At 51.9% G+C, this 21573-nt stretch overlaps 8 protein-coding genes across 8 annotated transcripts; 5 read left to right on the top strand and 3 right to left on the bottom strand.

Annotated features, from left to right (window-relative positions):
- Nucleotides 1-1336: 1336 nt before the first annotated feature.
- On the top strand, nucleotides 1337-4112 carry BO94DRAFT_469249 (alpha/beta-hydrolase; the record flags this gene model as incomplete). Its single annotated transcript, XM_025608286.1, has 2 exons — nucleotides 1337-3113; nucleotides 3178-4112. 2 exons carry the CDS (start codon nucleotides 1337-1339, stop codon nucleotides 4110-4112), a joined length of 2712 nt encoding a protein of 903 aa, XP_025466099.1.
- Nucleotides 4109-4540, top strand: BO94DRAFT_124737 (uncharacterized protein). The gene has a single exon (XM_025605596.1). The coding sequence runs from the start codon at nucleotides 4246-4248 to the stop codon at nucleotides 4489-4491; it is 246 nt and encodes an 81-aa protein (XP_025466098.1). The 5' UTR covers nucleotides 4109-4245; the 3' UTR covers nucleotides 4492-4540.
- A 128-nt stretch (nucleotides 4541-4668) lies between these two features.
- BO94DRAFT_536786 (glutaredoxin) lies at nucleotides 4669-6151 on the top strand. The gene is made up of 3 exons (XM_025612110.1): nucleotides 4669-5100; nucleotides 5171-5546; nucleotides 5628-6151. The coding sequence occupies exons 1-3, from the start codon at nucleotides 5026-5028 to the stop codon at nucleotides 5927-5929; spliced, it is 753 nt and encodes a 250-aa protein (XP_025466097.1). The 5' UTR covers nucleotides 4669-5025; the 3' UTR covers nucleotides 5930-6151.
- Nucleotides 6152-6706: 555 nt separating this feature from the next.
- On the top strand, nucleotides 6707-8378 carry BO94DRAFT_599870 (60S ribosomal protein uL6; the record flags this gene model as incomplete). The annotated part of the gene is made up of 5 exons (XM_025616335.1): nucleotides 6707-6752; nucleotides 7006-7053; nucleotides 7205-7460; nucleotides 7618-7795; nucleotides 7861-8378. 5 exons carry the CDS (start codon nucleotides 6707-6709, stop codon nucleotides 7909-7911), a joined length of 579 nt encoding a protein of 192 aa, XP_025466096.1. The 3' UTR covers nucleotides 7912-8378.
- Nucleotides 8216-10894, top strand: BO94DRAFT_536784 (triacylglycerol lipase family protein). The gene is made up of 4 exons (XM_025612109.1): nucleotides 8216-8636; nucleotides 8696-8826; nucleotides 8887-9703; nucleotides 9754-10894. Exons 1-4 carry the CDS (start codon nucleotides 8556-8558, stop codon nucleotides 10507-10509), a joined length of 1785 nt encoding a protein of 594 aa, XP_025466095.1. The 5' UTR covers nucleotides 8216-8555; the 3' UTR covers nucleotides 10510-10894.
- Nucleotides 10895-11374: 480 nt separating this feature from the next.
- BO94DRAFT_587201 (putative amino acid permease) lies at nucleotides 11375-12994 on the bottom strand (the record flags this gene model as incomplete). The annotated part of the gene is made up of 2 exons (XM_025615808.1): nucleotides 11375-11412; nucleotides 11473-12994. 2 exons carry the CDS (start codon nucleotides 12992-12994, stop codon nucleotides 11375-11377), a joined length of 1560 nt encoding a protein of 519 aa, XP_025466094.1.
- Nucleotides 12995-13901: 907 nt separating this feature from the next.
- BO94DRAFT_557948 (uncharacterized protein) lies at nucleotides 13902-16254 on the bottom strand (the record flags this gene model as incomplete). The annotated part of the gene is made up of 3 exons (XM_025613964.1): nucleotides 13902-14029; nucleotides 14083-16110; nucleotides 16242-16254. The coding sequence occupies 3 exons, from the start codon at nucleotides 16252-16254 to the stop codon at nucleotides 13902-13904; spliced, it is 2169 nt and encodes a 722-aa protein (XP_025466093.1).
- A 3706-nt stretch (nucleotides 16255-19960) lies between these two features.
- BO94DRAFT_547779 (uncharacterized protein) lies at nucleotides 19961-21553 on the bottom strand (the record flags this gene model as incomplete). Its single annotated transcript, XM_025613349.1, has 1 exon — nucleotides 19961-21553. One exon carries the CDS (start codon nucleotides 21551-21553, stop codon nucleotides 19961-19963), a length of 1593 nt encoding a protein of 530 aa, XP_025466092.1.
- Nucleotides 21554-21573: the final 20 nt, after the last annotated feature.

Genomic DNA, 21573 nt, shown 5'->3' with positions numbered 1-21573 from the left:
GCCCCAGGCTCACGGAACCATTGACCCTCATTTCGATCTCAGCCAGCCTGTGGTCCGGTGGGGAATTGGAGGGCGGAAGCCTCCATCCAGTCCCTGGCGATTTCGTCGCTTCCGTGGACAAAGGACAAGCTAATACAGAAGCATTGAACACATGCCACATTGGTATTGGGTAAATTAACATAGATTATCTAGGTTAGGGTGAGCCTGGTGGGACACTCATCGCCATCATCAGCATTATCAGTATATAATCCTAGTTCGCTCACTCTTACTCCCTTGATTACGACCAGGGGTTCTGTCCTATCCAATGTACAGTGCGGCCATGTTGAAAGTTGAAACATACCGGATCAACCATAGAAGGGAGCCAGGTTCCCCTGGATAGGCATGATGATATACTCCGTACGGAGTACAGTAAAAGAAACCTGCCACACCCTTAAAATTTGGATCTGCGAACTGTGCGGAGGATGAAATGGCGTATTCAATTGGAATTGAGGAGTGGAGGTCATGCAGGGACACTAACACCGGGCGGGGACCTGGCCGGGCAAATGACAGTGCAGAATCGCCCTCGGATTTCTCTTAGTCGTGAATTAATCTAGTAGTTCTCTCTTTCCTGTCTTGCCGTCCGCAAAGCATCAGGTGAGGGAACAAACGAAGCAGAGGGCGCTGCTGGTTGCGGAAGGAGGACCGGGGACACTTCTGGGCAGTGATTTTCTTTTCTTCATCTCAATGGCTTTGGACCAATTCTATTGATCTTCCTCTTTCTCCTTTCTTTCCCCATCCCCCGATCCTCCTGCCCCTCCATCCATCCCTCGTCGTCCTCTCTTTTTCTTTTTTTTGGTACTTCCCTCTATCGTACTTCCGTTCTTGCCTTTCCTGGGCTTCCCCCTTTCCTATTACGATTTAATGCGATAATTACCTTATCCACTCCTTTCACCAATTCCTCCCCATCTCCTCGCGCCCTGCCGCATACCTACAAACAAGCAGTCTCAAGTTCTTCAACTCCCCCTCTCCCCTCGGATCGGCAACCCCCCCTCCCTCTCCGTTAGGGTCTCGCTTCTAGACAATCACGTTCGGCAAGGGGGCTTACTTGCAGAGCGCAGGGGCTTTGATAGGACCACCCTGGATCTTCCAGCCTGCATTCTGACTGGCACATGCGCCAAGCGCCCGCAGTCTATTGATTATTGCCGTTAAGCTACTGAGCTTGCAGACGCTATCTTGCGTTCTCACTGGATCATGCAAGCGCGCACTACGCTCGACCACATATATCGTCGGTGACTGTCTCCTGACTCTGGCCGGGGTGAAGTCTTTTGGACCGTCATCTTCCCTGTCGATGGCCGCCATGGATCGCGTGGAGGATCCTCTGGCGTCAAAGGTTGATGCCCCTTTTCAGCCCTCCCCTCTGGTCCCCCGGCATCACAAGTCCATTCCTTCGCGCTCACATCCCACTGACCCTTCGACAACGGTCGACCCGGCCTCTCCCGAAGTTATCTCCTCTCTGATCTCGTCACTCTCTACGATCTCGGTGCCCCTCCAGTCTCATTTCGACAACGTTCCGCGCATTGGTTCGGAGACGGCCCCTTCTGCGCCTGTGTACATCCTTTCAGGTCAACATTTCAGCCCCGACCAACATCAACTCAGCGAACATGGTTTTGGAGTGAGCAACAGGGCGCGCCAAGCGTCCGAGGAGGCATTACAGACCCCCTTCCTGCATCCAGATGATGCGGCTGCTCCTCCTGTCATTCGCATGGCACGGGCGCCTCCATCCCCCAAATCCAAAGCGACTCTCGACCCCCCTTTGTCACCAGGAAGGCCAACATCTAGGGGCTCGTATACATCATCTAAAGCGGCCTATGAAGACTCTGCCTTTGGTACAATCACAACGGAACCAGGGCCTCGAGTCTCGACTGCTAACAGTGTCGCATCCTCGGGCTCCAGAAAAAGCCTGAGAAACCAATTTAACCTGCTCAAAAGGCCGTCCCGCGAGTTTTGCGGTGATAAGGATAGGCCGACTGACCGGCTGCGCAAGACTAGTAGTTTTAACGACGGTCTGAGACACAATATACCGCGCAGTCGTGCCAGTATACGCTCATTGTGTTCTATGGCCGACGTCGCCGAGGAGACACGCCCAGTACGTTCAGCCACCGAGCCCACCAGAGAAGCAACATTTAGCAGACCATCCAGTAAGGAACGCCACTCCTTGCAAAACGCTCGCGACAGTGCGCCGAACACGCCCGGCGGCATCGGCAGCGGACGGATTATTCCCGCCCGGGAGTCATCTTTACGGCACAGCTTCTATTCCAGCCCAAAGCATCGCAGATCCGCCCGTCATAGTCGGTACTCGTCAACAAGTAGCAGGGAAATGAAGATGGACAGCGCAGTGTCAGCCATGGGCAACGAGGCCGAACAGGTAACAAAAAGGATTCAAGAGTTGAAAGACCAACAACAAAAGATAAAGAGCGAATTAGAGATAGATGATACCCCAGACAAGCCTTCTAAATTTGCACCCGTCGCACCTGTTCGGCAGCCGCAACAGATCAGGGACAGCGGCGAATCTATTGGCCATGGGCAGGTGGCCCGCCAAGGAGATTGCGCTTTCGACGAAAGCGCGCCGGCCCCGGCAGTCATGACGGGCAAGAGCCGCTTCATTACTCGTAACGACCCTCCGCTGGCCTCCAAGTTTACCAATACATTGCCGCAGTCTTTGGATAAGTTAGACCCGCTCGCCCGCTATAGGGGACCTTTGGAGCAATCAGCTCCAGCTCTATCTCACAGGCGCTCTCCGTCTGATTCCGCTGCTCCTGTCTCGACTGGGGAGGATCGCCCCTCAAGTGCCGATTCCATTGACCTTGCGGTCTACGACTACATATTATCCCCAAAGCTTACCCAGAGGGTATCCCATCCCACATCAGGCCGTGCAATTGCGTTCTCGGAGGTAGGGGACCCTAAAGGTTATGTGGTACTATGTTGTCTTGGCATGGGCCTAACAAGATATTTGATGGCGTTCTATGATGAACTGGCACGGTCCCTGCGCCTTCGGCTCATCACATTGGATCGTCCAGGCGTGGGCGAGAGTGGGCCATATGTGGATGAGCCGGGAACTCCTCTCAATTGGCCTGGTGAGTATCATCTGTCTGATATGTTGTCATGCATTTGTTTATGGATCAACTGACGATATTCCAGACGATGTTGCGATTGTGTGTAACCACCTTAAAGTGACCAAGTTCTCGATAATGGCGCACTCTGCAGGTGCAATCTACGCGTTGGCCACGGCATTAAGGATTCCACAACATATCCGGGGTCGTATTCATTTGTTGGCTCCGTGGATCCCGCCTTCTCAGCTCTCTAGCATTGGATCACAAAAGGCCCCCGTCCCCACCAATGCCGTCCCATACTCGCAGCGTATACTTCGAGCACTCCCAACGTCTATACTCAAGGTGGCTAATTCGAGCTTCATGAGCGCGACTAGTGCAAGCCTTACGTCCAGTCTACCCAAGTCTCCTCGACGAGCTAAACGAAAAGCGATGCTGAAGGACACCTCCGGATCCACTGGTCCTGAAGCTAAGGGCACGCAACGACTCACTTCCAAGGTCTATCAGCAAGGAGCGGACTTTAAGGCCCTTGAGGGTCTGAAGGCACCGGATATTTCTGTAGGGGAGAGTTATCACAGGGCCGCTGAGCCGACAAAGAGTGAGGTCTTGCTTGCCTCGTCCCAAGAACGCGAACGCCAGACGGATTACGACAATCGACTTACCCATAAGATTTGGGAGCTGGCTACTACAAATGCGAATCCAGCGGTGGATTTGCTGGTTTGTTTAGAGCGTCGCCAGCCGATTGGATTCCGATACGTGGATATCACTCGAAATGTTGTTATTCACCATGGAAGTCGAGACACCCGTGTCCCTGTTGACAATGTCCGATGGTTGGGCCAAACGATGCGGCGTTGTGAGGTCCGAGTTCTGGAAGGAGAGGGCCATGGGCTGATGGCTTCTGCGGCAGTGATGGGCAATGTTCTAATGGAGATTGCCAAAGAGTGGGATGATTGGATGATTGTGGTCCAGGGCAAGCGTAGAGCAACCGTGGGGACACGTACAGGAATTGCAGTTCAAGCATCATGAATGCTGAAGATACAGTGAGTGCTGGGTGTTGCTCGCCCGGAACCCCTTTAGGAAGCGAGGAGAAGAATAAGAAGGAGGAAAAGAAGAAAAGAAGAGGGGAGTGACGGAGATGTCAGTCATTGAATAGATCCCCATGGGATCAGTTTCGAATGCTATGCGAATGGCTCAGCTGTATCGCTGCAGGTTTTGCGGTTCTTCGCTGCAGCTCTTCCCTCTAGCAGGGCATCCTACCCCCCCAGATCTTCAGAATCGCAGCTGTGAGCGGGCTGCGTCCATATGCCCCTGCATGCCACTATCAAGACTTGAAGCCTTGTTTTTTTTTTCTCTCTCTCTTTTGATCATGATACCATCCGTTTACAGCTACATACCCCGGTCATAGCATATATATATATAGACATTTGATAATTTAATCCATAATAAATTCCGAATCAACCATCGGCAGTATTGCAGTGTGTTGGCCGGGGCACCGAAGTACTAGTGCTCCGTGCTCCGTACGGAGTACCATACGGAGATATCGTTCGTTCCGCCCGACCCTCGCTGCCCCCACTCCTTACTACTCTTGTGGCCTCTACCTAGGAGCGCCCCATTCTTGCCCTGGGTTGTTTTGGAACCTTGCCCCGAAGGTCTCCTCTAAACCCCCGGTCTTTCCCCCTTCTTATATATCTCCGGCTTTGTACAAAGGTTGTAGGTTGCTTGCTCGCCCAATGTCCAGCCATTCTTGGTATTGGAGCTGCACCTATGACCTGTCGGCTCAACCAGCCTACTCTTGAACCACCCTAACTGATGCGCAAAGCTGCCATTGGCTCGCAAACCACCCGACGGTTCATAATAATCGTTACTACGACTCTGAGAAATTTCAGTGAAATCGCTCTTGTTCTGCGTCCTCCATCGAACAACGTGTCCCCTGTCAAAGATGCTTTCGCAGCGGCGCATTAGGCTTCTGACCATTGCCGTGCTGGTGATGGTCCTGATGGCCTTTTACTATTCGGTACGTCTCCTCTGGGCTGGTTTTCTTTGAATGGATACAATGGCTGATGCATTGCATGCCTTCCATCCAGAGTGAAGCACGGAGTGTCCAGAACCAACAATTCTATCGGTCGACCGTGGCGGCAATGGAAGCTCGAAAGCAGGCCAAGGAAGCGGGGACCCCAGCAAACATCCCGGCACCGAAAGAACAGACCATTCAGAATCCAATTAAGGAAGAGATGAAGCCTGTAGGGAACAACGACCGGGAAGAACCAGCCATTCCCAAGGCCAACGGTGCGGAAGAAATGGAAGAGATCCCAATCGCGGGCCGGACGAAGATGACGATACCCAAAAACCGAAATGATCTGGAGAAAGAGAATTCAGAACAGGCTCATGCCCAAGAGCCTGAGAGAGATGACCACGCGGCCGCGGTTGCTGAGTTGAATGGGATATTGAAACGAGCACCAAGTACGACGTTCATCATTTCTTCCGCGTTTGGAACTACTCACCCCGTGGGGATACCTGCTGACCATATACCTCCGCATCCAGTTATTGTCTTTTCGAAGTCCTACTGCCCGCATAGCGCCCGAGCGAAGTCCATCCTCTTAGACAAATACTCCATTGTCCCTGCGCCTTTCGTTGTGGAACTGGACCAGCATGAACTGGGTCGACCACTGCAGACATTGCTGGGAGAGAATACCGGCCGTCACACCGTCCCTAATGTGTTGGTGAATGGGAACAGCATAGGAGGAGGGGATGATGTGACAGCCCTCGACCAGAGGGACGAATTGGCGTCAACATTGAAAAGCTTGGGGGGCAAGTGGGTCCAGGAGGTCCGTCGCAAAGAATGAAGCCACTAGATAGTATGCAGATAGATAGACCTCATGACAGAGTGACCTGGATGTCTATGGCCAGAGTGACCGAGACATTGAGGGCTCGGTTTCCCGGCCATCATGCCAGTCATCGAAACCCTGGTCTCTTGTCAGTGGCACCCAATGGTTGGGCTGATCTCCAAAGGGGGACGTTGGCTCCGAGCAAATGGGATTACATGGGAGATGGGATTTGGGACGGGGGAGGGGGGAGGGGGTTTCTCAGACCATAATAGTACTACGTTGTATAATATTTAATCATCATGCATGTGATATTCTAGGATGAGACCCCTGCCACCATACTGCGAAGAGGGTGATTGTATGGAGATAACACCATCTAGATAGTAGTACGTTGCATGCTTCTACATAGTGGGACTTCCCATGGCATGGCAGGTGAGTAATGAGACTTCAAGACCACCGATGAGAATGAGGATGAGTGTAATAATACCTAGGTTATATTATTACTCTGTAGTATTATTAGTATTATGATGATTATTATTACTATTCTAATTATAATTAATATCATGAAAACCATGGGAGAAATAATACAAAGCCCGGGTCGAGACTATACCCAAAATGGGCAGCCCTAGGAAGACGGAACTAAACTGGATTGGGTCGTAAGCGACGCACAACCCGTGATTTTCGCTCCACCACTCCTCGACTGCGGTTTGCCTTGTCGAATTTCGATCCTTTCGACGACCGACCGCTCGACGATATCGACAATTCCCCCTCGGACACACCACAGCCCACGCAGTCAAGATGCGGTACATTTACTCCGAGGAACGGCTGCCCATCCCCGAGAATGGTGAGCATTCGATTTTCCCCGAGCGTCGTCGCTCTGTTCGCTGGTTGGAGGTGGAGGGAATCTGGATGGAGGGACAGGCATGCATCGAGGAGTTGGGGATGTAGGGATTGGGACGAGCGATGCGCCCGCTTCAGCTGGCGATCGCTGACAACAGAGATGCTTCTGATGCCTGTCCCGGTGCTTTTTACTGCACTGCGATCCAGTTTTGGTGATGTGGAGAGAACTCAGGACTGATTCGAATTTCCTCATACAGTGAAGGTTCACATTCGCTCGCGCATTGTGACCGTTGAGGGACCCCGAGGTATGCAAAAAATTCCACCATGCAACACCCCCGTCTTTCAACGAATTGGAGCAATTCGTTGTTTCGGACGTCGTGGCCCATCGCCTGGGCAATGTGCCCGGGTTTACTTGTATCCAGCGACACTAACATGGGCGTTTTCCCTACCGTTCAGGCAAGCTCGTCAAGGACCTCTCCCACATCGCTGTTACCTTCGGCCGCCCCGAGAAGAATGTCATCTCCATTGAGATGCACCACGGTGTCCGCAAGGGAATCGCTTCCCTTCGTACCGTCCGTACCCTCATCAACAACCTGATCATCGGTGTTACCAAGGGCTTCAAGTACAAGATGCGCTACGTCTACGCTCACTTTCCCATCAACGTGAACATTGAGAAGAACTCCGAGACCGGCCTCTACGACGTCGAGATCAGGTATGCCGAACTCACCCATCGCACGGATCGGAAGCTGGGGCTTGAAGCGGGTCGGAATGGGCATCATCTCTGCTCGGACTTGGGCTTCTTGACTCATGGTGGCAGGTCAATATTATGAAGGAGAAGACACTTACTGATGGGTATTGCGTTTGAACAGAAACTTCTTGGGTGAGAAGTACGTCCGCCGTGTGACCGCCCAGCCTGGCGTTGAGGTCATTACCTCCCCCAACGTCAAGGACGAGCTCCAGCTCTCCGGTAACTCCCTGGAGGGTGTCTCCCAGAGTGCTGCCGACATCCAGCAGATCTGCAGAGTCCGCAACAAGGATATCCGTAAGGTAAGCAGAACTTTGTGGTGTCCCCCACTAGTGCGACAGCTGCTGACGCGGGTTGCGCGGAACAGTTCCTTGACGGTCTGTACGTGTCGGAGCGGGGTAACATTGTCGAGGAGTAAACGGTGGTTGTCCGCCCTGGTGGGTAGTGAAGGATGTCTGGAGAATCTCTTTTTCGCCTACTTGCATAGGGAAGCAACGCGGAATTTAAAACCAAAATCATGGAATTCAAATGCCCCTTTACGTGTCCACGGGTCGGGATGGCTCTGTTCCTCCACCGGGGAGAGAGTGGTGTGTAGACAAAGAAAGAAAAGGTCGGATTTTTTTTTTCTCTTGTGGCGAACAATTCAATATCCGCTTGTCGTTCTTCCACTGCTTCGTCGGAGGTGTAGTGTAGGGATCCGTTCGTGTTCATGTTCGCGGAGGTATTGCGGGGAACCACCGTTGCGATCATGTCATCCATCATCCATCATCCATCATCCATCATCCATCCATCCTCCAGCCTATTCATCGTCTCTCCCGACTCACCCATGCATTGTCCATCGGTTCCTTCTTGCCCCCCCTCAATCCCCCACACCCGATTTTTCTTTTTTCAAAACAAAGAAAAACAAAAAACATTTGTCCTTGGTCGTGAAGGTAGCTTGCATGCTGTTCACGATCTCCGGAGTCCGGCGAGCATGTGAATGGTACTGCCCCTCGTCATGTGCCAATGCTCTTCTTGAACCAACGCCCCGGCCTAGAAATCCTCGGTTATACCTCAGTCGCCATGGAGACTTGGGTGACCCTCTGCGGGCTTTTCGCCGCGGTCCTTGGTATGATTTTCGACGTGGCGCGGTTCTGGAAAGAAGTACGTTGTCCTATTGAAGCTAGTAGCTGGATAGGTAGCTAATGCCGCCTGTCGTTCAGCGATTAATCTCCTGGTGGAAATCCAAGTCTCCTCAGAAGCAACTGCAACATGCTCTGGCTACAGCGCTCACCTTTGAAGAATGGGAAGAGGCTGCCTTCGAGCTCGATGAGCTCCTTAGCATGGACCTATGGTAAGCTCGCCAAAGGTCCTGCATCGAACACTTGGCCTCGTTTTTGACCACCTGGAGTAGGCGCCAGAACCATACTAGCCGGCATTACGACTACCGGCTGATTGTAGGTAGAATGGAGGCTCTTATGAACGCTCGAGCGGATGAGGATATCCTGAACCTAGTTAATCTCCTTCGGTCTGGGTTACTTCGCAATCTCGGCAACATTACCTCCCCCAAGATGTTTCTGCACGCCTATGCCGGCACCAAACTTCTCATCGATGACTATATCACGCAGGTTGCCCTCTCTATTCAGCAAGTCACGACCCTTCAGACTGTCCCGGCCCACGACAGTGGGTTCACCTCGCAAGCAAAGCTGGAACTTCTGCACGATACCCGGCAGGCGTTCGGGAGGACGACCTTACTCTTACAAGGCGGGTCCATCTTTGGGCTCTGTCATCTCGGAGTGGTAAAGGCTCTCCATTTGCGTGGCCTCCTGCCAAGAATCATCACCGGAACAGCGACTGGGGCACTCATCGCGGCCCTGGTGGGTGTTCATACTGAGGATGAACTGCTCACGTTCCTGGACAGCGACGGTATCGACTTGAGCGCCTTCGATCGCCGGCGGAGGATGAAGACCCCTGGCGAAGACAGCTGGTGGCTGCCGTCTGATCTCGGAGACCGTTGGCTGGGGACTCTATTACGGCGAATCAAGCGATTTATTCAGAAAGGCTACTTCTTCGATGCGGAGGTCTTAGAAGAATGCGTGCGCGCCAATCTTGGTGACCTGACCTTTGAAGAAGCTTATGCCCGGTCCAAGCGCATCCTGAACATCACGGTTGCTACATCGAACAAAAATGCGACCCCGAATCTCTTGAACTACTTGACTGCACCAAATGTGGTATGTGGCCTTGTACGCTCTCATCCCTCGTGAACTAACATGGCTCCTAGTTAATCTGGTCCGCCGCTGTAGCTTCCAATGCCTCCAACAACTCGCTTTACCAGCCAGTTACAATATACTGCAAAGATGAAACCGGCTCGATTGTGCCTTGGCCGCATTCTCGGGATGCGACCTTTCAATCCTGGCGTCACGTCCACTACAACGACGGAGAATCACCACTGGCCCGAATTGCCGAGCTATTCAATGTCAATCATTTTATCGTATCGCAGGCCCGGCCATACCTTGTCCCGTTTCTGCGGTCGGACTTGAACCTGCTAGATCGGCGCCCAACAGGCCAGTGGAATATCACTCGGTCGCTGGTGCGTCTCATCATAGCGGAGGTCCGCCACCGTCTTCGTCAACTGGATTACATGGGTCTACTCCCGACCGCCCTCGCACGGCTCCTCATCGAAGAGACCATCCCTGGACCCAACCTGACCCTCGTGCCCGATCTCTCCTTGATGGACTTCACCAAACTCTTTCAGAACCCAAGCAAAGAGAGTCTTGCCCACTGGTCCCTCAAGGGGGAACGGGGCGTCTGGCCCGCTGTCAGCGCGCTGAAAGTTCGCTGCGTCATTGAGATCGAGCTCGACAAGGGCTATCAGAATGTCCGCCGCCGCCGACCAGCAGGGGAAACGTCAACCGCGCCGCGTCGCGTACCTAACGAGGGACTCCCGCGCCGACGCCGAGGATACAGTATTGACTACGGAAGAGATGCGATCAACTTCTCGGGCAGTTTAGATTGCCAAGATGATTCCAATTACTGAGTTGTTTATGCTCGTGCGCAGGCCACGCCCTTCTTGCTCATGCTCAATAAGTATAACTATGGTTACTTAATTCCTGGATAAGGATTTACCATTCCCTAGCTTATTTCTCTTCTTCTTCTTCCTCGTACTTCCCCCCTCTTCCCTCTAATATTCCATCATCTATTGACTGTGATCATCAATCCCCACAAGTGTCACAAAGGTATAGTTATGCGCTGCCAACTTGCCTGAGGTCTCCTTGTTATCTAATTGATAATGCATATGCATCGATGAACCTGTTAATCAATCAACCCACCATGAGTTGGATTTTTAGTTATAACTATGGAGATTCATTCTCTCTGATTCGAGATGTGAATAAATGAACTACAAATTAATCAATAAAGAAGCACTGCGTTGACTATGCAGCTGAAGTCGCTAACCGCTATGGATACCTTATAGAAACTGGTATCAAGAAAGGGAAGATATATACCGGGTGGATGATCTAAGTTGAACTTTGTATAACTCACTGGAATACTAAATGTTGGGTAGGAGAGTATAATGGGTTTCTTACTTGAGCAAGTTGAGAGCTGTGCCTCATGGGGCGTTCGTCAGGACAGAGGATGTCACTTCTCAACAACTTTGTCTGCAATTTTTTTCTCTGCTTTTCAACCCAAGGAGTTGGCCATGAAGTCAATTGCACATCGGATAGCAGTGAATATCGCTCACACGATTCCTCTTCAAGTAGTGTCCTGTATAATAGTAGATAAGAGAATGCTATATAAATCACATATACTCATGACACTGATACTCCAGCCCGGACTAAGACCGAGCGATCCACCGTCATAAAGCAGCTATGTAAATCACGAATTGTCGTATTGATCACATGAAGTCATGATAGCTCGATTGATTCCGGCGGACCCTTGAAGGCTACAGCGCGGTTAGCTGTGAGAGAACATAAAGGTTTTATATGGGACGGGGTAGACGTACACTTCCGCGCATACACAGCGTACCAGAACGCCGAGATAACCATGAACCCTACGAAGACAACAGAGCCGTAGTTCATAGAAACTCGATCGACAGGCAATGAGGTCGGCATGCTGAAAAGAACCAGCTCGAAAGCGATCCAACACAAGGCGATGATATTGACGATCGGCCCGAGGATGGGTCCGCAGGTCCATGGCGCATGGGACACCTCGCGACGGCCGCTGAAAAGGCTCAATGCGATGGGAATAGCGTAAGAGGCCGCCAGGGCGATGACACCGACCGAGACGAAGGCCGTGAAGGCGCTGCTGCTGCCGAGGTTAATGAGCCCTAGGAGCATCTGAATGACGGTCCCAAAAGCCAAAGACCAGACGGGTACACCGATGTCTGGGTCCACGCGCGACCAGAGTCGTGAGAGAGGAATAGCATCATCTCGAGCGACGGCCCAGGTGGCTCGTGAGGCGGCGACGGTAATGCTGATGCTGGCGAAGAAAGTGATCATTAGTACAAGGATGGTGAGGGCGAGACCACCGCCGGGGCTGCCCACAACCAGATGGAAGATATATGGAAGGGCCTGGCCAATGGGGGCCTGGATGATATCTTCCATTGGGGGTAGGGTGAAGCAGATGGGGAGTATGAAAAATAGCCCAGCGATGCCGCCCACGGGAACGCAGAGGCTGATCGCCCGTGGGACCTTCACGGCTGGCTTGCTGCATTCCTCCGCCATGGACGAAATCATGCCAACAGCCGAGAAGGTGTATGCGGCCGGGAGAAGTCCGATAAAGAAAGTGAAGCCGGACCAGCCCGAGAAACTGGAGTCGTAGTGGCCCAACGCATAGGCAGCACCGTGCCTGCCCGCGCCTGCTTTGACGGAAAGCGCAACGAGGATGACCAGGATCGTCAGCAGGGTCCAGGTGGCGCATATGATATCCACCTGGGGTAGGTATCGGTTACCGAAAGTGCAGATAAGGAACGTTCCCAGGCAGATGGCGTAGAAGATCAGCAGAAGCTGCCAGTTAGCAATTGTCCATCCTGGATGGAACATTGAGATCGAGGCCGAGACCATCGACGCGAAACCGAAATTGACAGACAGGGTGATGGTCCAGTTGCCAATCAACCAGACCCAGCCGGTGACAAAGGACACGGCAGCTTTGGAGCTCCCTGCGATTTGGAAAGACCAGTAATAGGGCCCGGCTGAGGTGGGATACCGGGACACAAGCTCGGCCAGCGAGAGGGCAATGCACTCGCAGAAGACGCCAACCACGAGCCAACCGACGAAGATGGACAATGGGCCTCCGCCGTAGATGGCACTGAGCAGAGGGCCCCCTTCCCCAAAGGGAATCGCGGCAATGGCCAGCGTCTGGAAGAGGAGTGTGATGACCGAGCGGTTGCGACGCAGCTCCGACTTGTATCCCAAGGCCTCGAGTCCTTCCAGCTCGTGTTCGTCCCCCGGTTGGGATGCCTGTGCGACCTTCGCCTGCGTGGTGCCGTGAGGCCCCGCCAGTCCGTCATTTACCACGGTGTCCATGGTGAAAATTGGCATGGGCAGCGACGCTAACGAGGACTGCCCAACTGAAGCGGGGAAGGTGCAAGATCTGATGAGAGTGGCATTCGTCTGCGGGATATACATGCCCTTGCCTGTTGCCCCTGGGCTGCATGCCCGGATTCGGTCACACACACCCTTGCAGGCCTGCATTAGATGTGACATTGGCCATGTGACACAGCAGACAATATACGAAGTCATTAGTGACAATCAGGCATCATGTTCCTGCATGCACACTGGGTGAGCACCCTTGCATGGCGCGTCATGCGGGATAAGGGCTAAGTAAGGATGACGGCCGAGACACGAGACACAAGCTGAGAACCCAACAGATCGAGGGCCATTATGAAATCCAACCAAGGACAGCCAATGCAGGTACAACCTACAATCCTCTGCAGGGAGGCAGCAGACATGGTTCCCGGTAGGGCTGGTCGCCCGGATGTGCGGGCTGGACAGGTCAGACAAGTTGGACGATTAGAAATAGGGTTGAGCTCACACTCAGTGGTGGCATACAATCCAAAGAGATGCCCCGTCATGGAAAAACGCATCAAGGCAAAGACCTTGCGACAATGCATAAGGGATAGAGAACGAGTTCAAAAAGCTGTAGAGGTCAAAGGCTAATGATCAAGCTTGAGAAGCACCAACTGGAGCCGATGGGCATGATCTGAGAGCTAAGAGACGACGAACGGAGCTGATGAATGGGGACAATTGCATTAGGGAATCCAGATAACAGATTGTATATGACACACAAATGGATATATCCTACACAACCACAGGACAATGCCGGCAGTTCCAAAACAACAAGAGTGGCCGAGTCTCACCTAGATTTCGCACCATGCTGAGATTACTATTAGCGGTCACGATCGGTACGACCAACGAATCCCGCCAGTGTCTACTACAGGGCTGCACTGTGAGGACGCGCCGACTGGCGAGATGGAGGCCGAAGGGACCGAGGTCGTAGGGAGCGGGAGCGTGAATTAGGGCGAGAATCGGCTTCTGATGGCACATACGCCAATGCAGGAACTACACCCGAGGTTAGTGAACGAACATCAAGCAGAGATGCACAATGAACCTACTGCTGAACGCATAGCCGTCAGTCGCCGCCTCTCGATCTTGTGGGTTGATTTCCACTCGTATGGTTACGTCCAGCCCTCCTGGCATGTCACTGCTGCTGCTGAATCCATCGGCGGCAGGGTGACTGGAGCCGGCGTTCGCTTCGCCTTTGTGGAGTGGGGAGTGTCCGTCCATGGGGATGGGGAACGCGGCAATATCACCCTGAGTCGCTGAGGCGTTACCGTTGGACACGGGCGTGTCAATCTCGGTGATACAGGCATAGTTTCGCGATGGCATTGTTACCTTGTTCCAGGAAGCACTCTTCTCCTGCCCACCCGGCTGGCGGTCAAAGAAGTCCATCAGCGTCTCATCGGTAGATGAGTCCATATGGTGGAGCTTATTTCGCCGCGCGAGGAGGTTTGCGACGGCCTTCGGCGGCGGTTTGTTGGTGATCGCACTGCTAATGACATTGACCATGTACCGCGGGTCGTGCTCGCTGGGAATGCGAAGGCTGGGATTCGAATAGAACCGTCCGATGGCTGCCAAGTGTACGTCTCCACCCAGGATCGTCACACGCACCGAATGAATCTTAGAAAAGTCTTGGAGACGCTGGATAAAGATCCGTCGTTCCTTCTTATGCTGACGAGCTGTGTAGTGGTCATCCAGGTCATCCAACAGATCCACCTGGCCGTCAAACTGGTTGAACAAACCACCGGCAAAACCAAACCGTTTGTTCAGCAGGCGGATGGGGGCAATGATGGGAGAGCTGAGGATGTTCTCGAGCCACGCAAGGCGGGGATAAGCGATTGGGACGCCCAGGAGCACAATAAGGTGTTTGATATCCCCGTTAGCCGCCGCCACTTCGCTTTCCAGCCGAGAAAAGATAAGATCGTATGTGTCTGGGTAGTTCACCTGGTGACGGGTACGCTCGGTACGAGCATCAACGCCAATGAAGGCCATCCGCTTGCCGAGGCGCATGTACAGGTTCCTGCTCTTCTCTTCCACATAGGGCCCAGGTCGCTTCCCGACGATCCAGCTATCATCTTCCTGTTGCTCGTCCAGGACGAATGTGTTTTCCAGCTGCCGTGGATCTGCGCCTGCAGTCCCGTTGACGGCGTGCATGGTCTGTGGAGCATCTGTGGTGAAGGTCGACTTTGGCGGCGCAATATGATGCTGGAAGAGGCAGTAATACTTGAAAGCAACGCCGCCAATGCCCCGGAAAACGGAGCAACGCATGAAGTGGTCGGTGTAGGAACCAAAACCATCGATGATATCATGATCGTCCCATATATTGATCTGGGGAATCCGTCCGTTTGCTGCCTTGAATGGCTCGGTAGAGTACCATCGAATATAATTTGCGTAGTAGTATTCATCGCATCGGGCGCGCAGGTCATTGTCAAAGTCGTGCGCGCGCCTTGTGTGAGGATTAGAGATGGAAGTCCACTCCTTCAGCGGTCCATCTACCCGGATGCCGTCGTTGTAGAGTTGATCACCGCCACCGATCATGGCATGGAAGGGTTTCTGGGCATGTACTCGCAAGACATCATTCCACAGATTAGGTCCAACCCATGCATTCATGTCGGTGCCGACTGAAAAGCCGTTGCAGGAGTGGAACATGAGGCGCATGGACTGATTTACGGAAGAGACGGTGAAGTCCCACGGCGAGTAAACCTCGTTGCCCTCTGCATATCGAAATCCAGGAATGAAGTATTCCCAGCGCGCTTCATAACTCTCGAGGGGGAGGGCAAGGGAGAAGCGCCAGAAGGCTTTCTGGGGATCCTCGTATAGACGAACACCGTCAACGGCGACAGCAGCGTCGTTGGAGTGGGCTCCATTACCGGCTCCATTGCCTCCGACAGGACCAGCCTGGCGCAGGAGGAGCCGTGGCTGACTTTGTCCTGGCTGGATAACAATCAAGACGCTTCCACGCCAGATGGAGGAAGATGGGTTCACATCCATGTTCTTAAAATTGATGAGAGGGCCACAGATCACATCCACCTGCGCATGGAGGTCGGGCGGCTGGCCGTTCGTGACCGCGGCCGGAGCATTTTCTGGAGGGGTCAGTCACAACCCCCCAAGTAGTATGGTCCATGATAGAGCTGAGGGGATGCCGGGGAGGAGGGGGAAGGGATGGGTCGAGGGAGGTGGTGCAATTTTTGCAAAGACTGAGGAGAGGACTTACCGGGAAGAGCCATGCTGGAGTGAGAGAGAGATCACGGGCAGCCAGAAGAAGAGGTACAACAACCACAAAATTACCGAAAATGAGTACGTACGGCTTATTCAAACTCAAGAAATTATAAAATAAGAAAGAAACAAGTAGAAATCAAGAGAAAGGATAGCAAATGAAAAAAAAAGGAACTTGAAATGGAGACGTAACTACTAGTAAGGGTATCGAACAGCCAAAATCGAAAAGATGAACTAGGAAGGAAGGGAGGTCGGAGAAGGAAGGAAGGAGTTGGTTGTTGGGAAGGAGCGACGGGATACAGCCAATGGTTATAATCGACCAACCGCCAAAGGAAGGCTGGCTTGGTGCACCTGAATAAAGCGAATGAGAGAGAAGGAGCAAGGTTCTGGGCAGGCTCCAACAAATAACGATAGGAACAAACAGGTTCAAGCGACGGTCGCACGGAGAAGGGAAGATCGGACCGCGTCCAGAGGGAGGGGACGGAGTAGGGCTGCAGGGCTGAGATGGGCAAAAAGAGCGACGAACAACGAACGATGAGGAAGGATTATTATTGATGACGAGACTAGGCCTGCTTGCATGCAGTGACCTTCGTACCTAGGTACTATTAGATAGTACCTCAAAAATCAAAATGGTCCAGTACTTAGGTAGTCTTTCTAAATAATGGCACCAATTCTCCGACAGGTTAGCGATCTTGGCAGCAGCCGCCCTCAGGGGTGAGTATTCGTATATCGACGTAATAATGCAAATAAAACCTATCCAAGTATTCCAGTAGGCAGTAGGTAAGTAGTAGACACTACTAGGTACCACTACCTACCTATCTACCTGGTCCCAGCCAGTTGACCCGAGGACACCCGCCCATCCCTCTTCCCTTGGCTCATCTCATGAGCTGCCTTTTGATTGGACAGGAGGTGGACTGGGTGATGATGGCCAGAGATAGCGGGGCATTTGAATCCCAGAATTGGCCAATGACCAGCAGCCAGAATTTCTCGGTGGGGCAATTTATGACTTCAGCCCCATAGCCAAGCCACAGGCAGCAACACGAGCATTGCGGCTAATCCCGATAGGTGGGAGGCGGTGCAGCATGCTGTGGCTGACTGGCTGGCGGGTGGGCTTGGCGGTGGATCGTAATCATCCGATGGTACCTACATAGGTAGATAGTACATAGGAACTCCATACATATCTACTAGTACTATCTACTAGGTATGCAGATAACGTATTTGGTAAGCGAGCCGGCCATGTAAGCGAGCAGGCCGGTATGCCTCCCATATCGGAATTTTGATTTACATACAAAATTTGCAGTATATTAAAGCCTTTATATAGCTGTTTAAACGCTGGAATCAAGCCTCCTAGATGGGCATCTTGTACGTATATGTCCAAGGACTCCACACGCGCTGCAACGAGGTGGTGCCCGGCGGCGTGGTTGGTCATCTCCAGGCCCTGCATCACCGGCTGCTTCCTCCAAGGCCTGGACATTTGCAAAGACCTCACGGGCTTCCTGAATGGCTTCACCATTCAGGCCGTTCATTTGATGTTGATTTCGCTTCTGCTTTGCTTCCTTCCTCTCCACGGCCATACGGAGTTGGTGGTTCTCATGTTCCAGGAGAACCGCTCGGTTCAACGCCACCTCTGCGCCTTTAACAATATACGATAAAGCCGTTTGCATAGGTGAAGCCGGAGAATCAGAACGTCGAAGCAATTCAGATATCGCCGATTCATGTCTTTTAAATTGCTTCAAATTCATAGGCGTTTTGGTGATACTTGAAGTAGTGCCTTGGCTACTTGGACGGCTCTCCTCCCTGTAGAAGATAAGGTTATCTAGAACCTTGCTTGGATCAAAAGGAACAATTCCCGAGGCCCGAAAGGCACTTTGTATGTTCATGGATCTGAAGGCTTGAACATGGGCTTCTGGATATACATCAAGGAAGTCAATCTTGTCAATATGGTGATATCCAGTTCGTATAAGGTCCTCAATCCGGCGGCTGTACGCTTGCTTTAACGGTGAGAATACAGCTATATCCAATGGCTGACAAAGATGAGAAGAATTGGCCGGCATGCACACTGGAATAACATTATTCTCACGGCATATATCGTCGAACTGAGGCGTTAAATGAGAGTCATGTCCGTCAAGGATTAAGAGGCTATATTGGCCAGTTCTCCGGTCCTTGATATAGGGAATAAAGTGCTCTTTAAGCCAGTGTTCACCGATTTCTCGATTGGTCCATCCATTTGGTGATATAGCGATACGCCATGAAGAGGGTAGACTGCCTTCATACCATGCCTGAATATGCGTCTTGGCCTTCAATATCAAGTATGCTGGCAAGGCCCATCCAGCGGCGTTGATACACTCGATTGAGGTTACCCATTCGCGGTTTCCAGGCTGTATAAAGAAAGGTCTTCCTTGGCAGGATGAACGTGTCACTACCTTGGCTGTAGCCACCAAGCCCATGGCGAAGCCGGTTTCATCAAAGTTGTAGATATCTGCATCTGCAATTCCGTACGTAGCGACGGCAGTTTGAACACGTTGAAACCAGGCCTGAATAACGTCAGGATTCTCGCAGTTGGCACGCTTGTAGTTGATTTGACGCGTAAATCGACTCTTTAAAGAATTATGCCGAGCAATGAAGTTATACACCCATTTTTCGCCCACTGAGGAAGTCGGTTTTTGACTGCGTTTCTGCATCAAAATTGATGCCATATCACGTATTTGAAAGTGCCTTGGTGAAGCGCCACGTTGATCCAGTAATACAATCCATTTAATAAGTGATTCCTCCTCCGAAGGAGTTAGTTTATGGCAGTTGGCACGTGTCTCTTTGCGAAAGGTGACTCCCTTAAGGCGTTCCTGGAGAGTTGAACGCGGAATATTGAAAACTAACGCAGCTTTGCGAATTGAAGAAATTTGACCTTTCTGTATAGCCTCAATTGCAAGGCAAAGCCTGCCTTCTTGTTCCACTAATTCTTTTGATGATTTAGGCATTTTTGGTGGAGAAATTGATGTCTGAATACACTCAGTTTCATAGACGTGGTGGTGGTGGTTGAGGTGGTTGGGGTGGCCGGCTCGCTTACGTGGCCGGCTCGCTTACCAAATACGTTATGCGTTATTAGTCATCCCTACTGACATCTCGAGGGGTGGCTTTTGCAGGAAGTAAATGGATGTGCTCAACCACGTGATAGAAGGATGTATTTCCCTCTCCGACCAACGAGTCTAAGATTGGGTTTCCGATAAGATTCCATTACAGTATTGTTTTTCACATGATTCCACATGGTCGACATTGTTCGACATTAATCAAATAACCATTTTGTCAATATTTCTTCTACTCCTTTTCTTTTCGAAGTAGCCCAAATCTCTTAAAGCCTACTGGTTTGCTGATCCAAGACCCATCCGTACAACTGTCAAGAGATCAAGAGGCCAAGTTCCTACTCCAACGGCATAGTGCAGCAAGTCCTGCCATGTGAAGAAGAGTAACCGGACTCCAACAATACACCAGGATGGTTTATCAGATCGTTTCAAAGAGATCCCAAACGTCCCACGGTCAGAAAGATTGCGGACGAAAGTCTAGATTTCGTTGCTTCCAACGCACTGCAAGAGCTATCCAGCCAAGTTCACCCCAGAAATCAAAGCCGGGCCTGGGAAGACGTCCCTGTCCATCAGCTTAGTTACTTAGCTTCTCGTTCGCATGGGTTACAGTCGGCGCAACCATACCTTTGTCTATGGGTGTCTACACCATACTATGTTTCATCTCTGTCAAAATAGTTCCCAACTGACCACGAATGCTGAAATTGTCGAGTTCCGGATGTGCCTGCCACAGGTCTGACATCCGCCTTAAGAGCACCGGCACTGGGTCCTCGTGGGATTCAGTAGCTTCGAGGAAGTTGCTTTCTTCAGTCGAGGAGGAGAGGATTCCCGGATATGTAGGGATCCAGTCATTCTGGGGTTGAGTCCCAGATGGGGGAGGCGAAGTAGCCCGTGGAGTCTTAGGAGAAGGCAACATACTCGAAGACAGTGCCAATTTCGACCTTTCAACTATTTCTCTGAACGTGGCACTGGGGGACATGGGGGTCGTGCCCTTTTTAGGCCTGATAAAGACGTCCTGCAAGCTCTGTTCGCGACACTCCTTTCGTCGCCCTTCATACTGTCGGCGAAGTCTTTTGGCAATGTCCAGGTCCGGTGCACGCCCCTTGTCCTCTTTCGTGTCATCGTTCGTAGGCATGCAGAGAGCCATCAGGTGATCAATGTTTCGGTTCTTGGTTTTCTCGCATCGTTCCTGCTGTTCAGTATAGCCCTTCCGAACGTGTTCCCAGAACCTGGCTGAGGCACAGGCTAGAATTCCACGGCACTCTTTTTCGTACCGTTTGAAGTCTTGTATGAGATTCTCGGTCCTTGACACATGTCGTCGAATAAGCGGCTCTGTCATATCCAAGATCCACAGACAGAAGCTTATTACAATGACAAGCTCCATCCCAGGATCCTCGCTGGCTTCCGCAATCTCCCAGCTACCCACGGCATACTTGCCCTTGCTGAGAATGCCAACACCCGGATCCAGCTGACAGTCATCGACGCATTGCCTGAGGGTGTCATGCAAGGCTTTGATTTGCACTTCGTACCTGTTGAAGCCTTCATTCCACACGCACCAGACGTCGTCAATGTAGTCAGGGAACCACCCGAATTGGCGGACGAACAGATTCCCCGTATCAAAATCGAAGCCCAAGATATAGGCCTCTATGGCAGGAGAAGCGGGGTTTCTAATGACAGGCAAGCAGTTGAACAGCATGATGGGATCCCTATCTTGGCCGACACCGTTTGGAAAATATGTTCGTAGATCCGATAACTGATCGTAAAGGCAGGGACGACACTCTTCGCCATCAAACAGGAGCATACTGTTCCGTCTCAAGTGATCATTTATGCCTCTCTCGTTGTGGGCGAGATACAAGTGGTAGTCAATCCTATTCAATCCAAACCAGGTCAAAACATAAGCTGGAGGCTCGATATCTCGGCGTTCATCAATATCTGGACCAATATCTGGGATTTCATCCATAGATGTCCCGTGAGAATCGTCTGATGCTGCTGAAGCCGTTTCGAGATATTCGACAGCATGCCCGGGCGTCTCTGACAAGTCTGCCTGGATAGAGCTCGGGTTATGGTCCAAGGCCTTACCGTCTGAGAGGGCCTGGTCGGATTCCTCGAGGTATGAAGCAGAACTGTCGAGCTCTAGCTCCTGTTGATCCAATATGGATCCTTTGCAGCTCTTCACCAGTTTCAAGATAAGGGAGGGGGTCTCGACTTTAGGGTCAGCAAGGAGCATGGCTGGCATGTCGGCCTGGATAGGCAAAG

The sequence above is a fragment of the Aspergillus sclerotioniger genome, assembly GCF_003184525.1.
Source record: "Aspergillus sclerotioniger CBS 115572 chromosome Unknown BO94scaffold_19, whole genome shotgun sequence".
Classification (NCBI taxonomy): domain Eukaryota; kingdom Fungi; phylum Ascomycota; class Eurotiomycetes; order Eurotiales; family Aspergillaceae; genus Aspergillus; species Aspergillus sclerotioniger.
The sequence above is the reverse complement of the archived record's forward strand: the minus strand, read 5'-3'. Positions and strand labels throughout refer to the sequence as shown.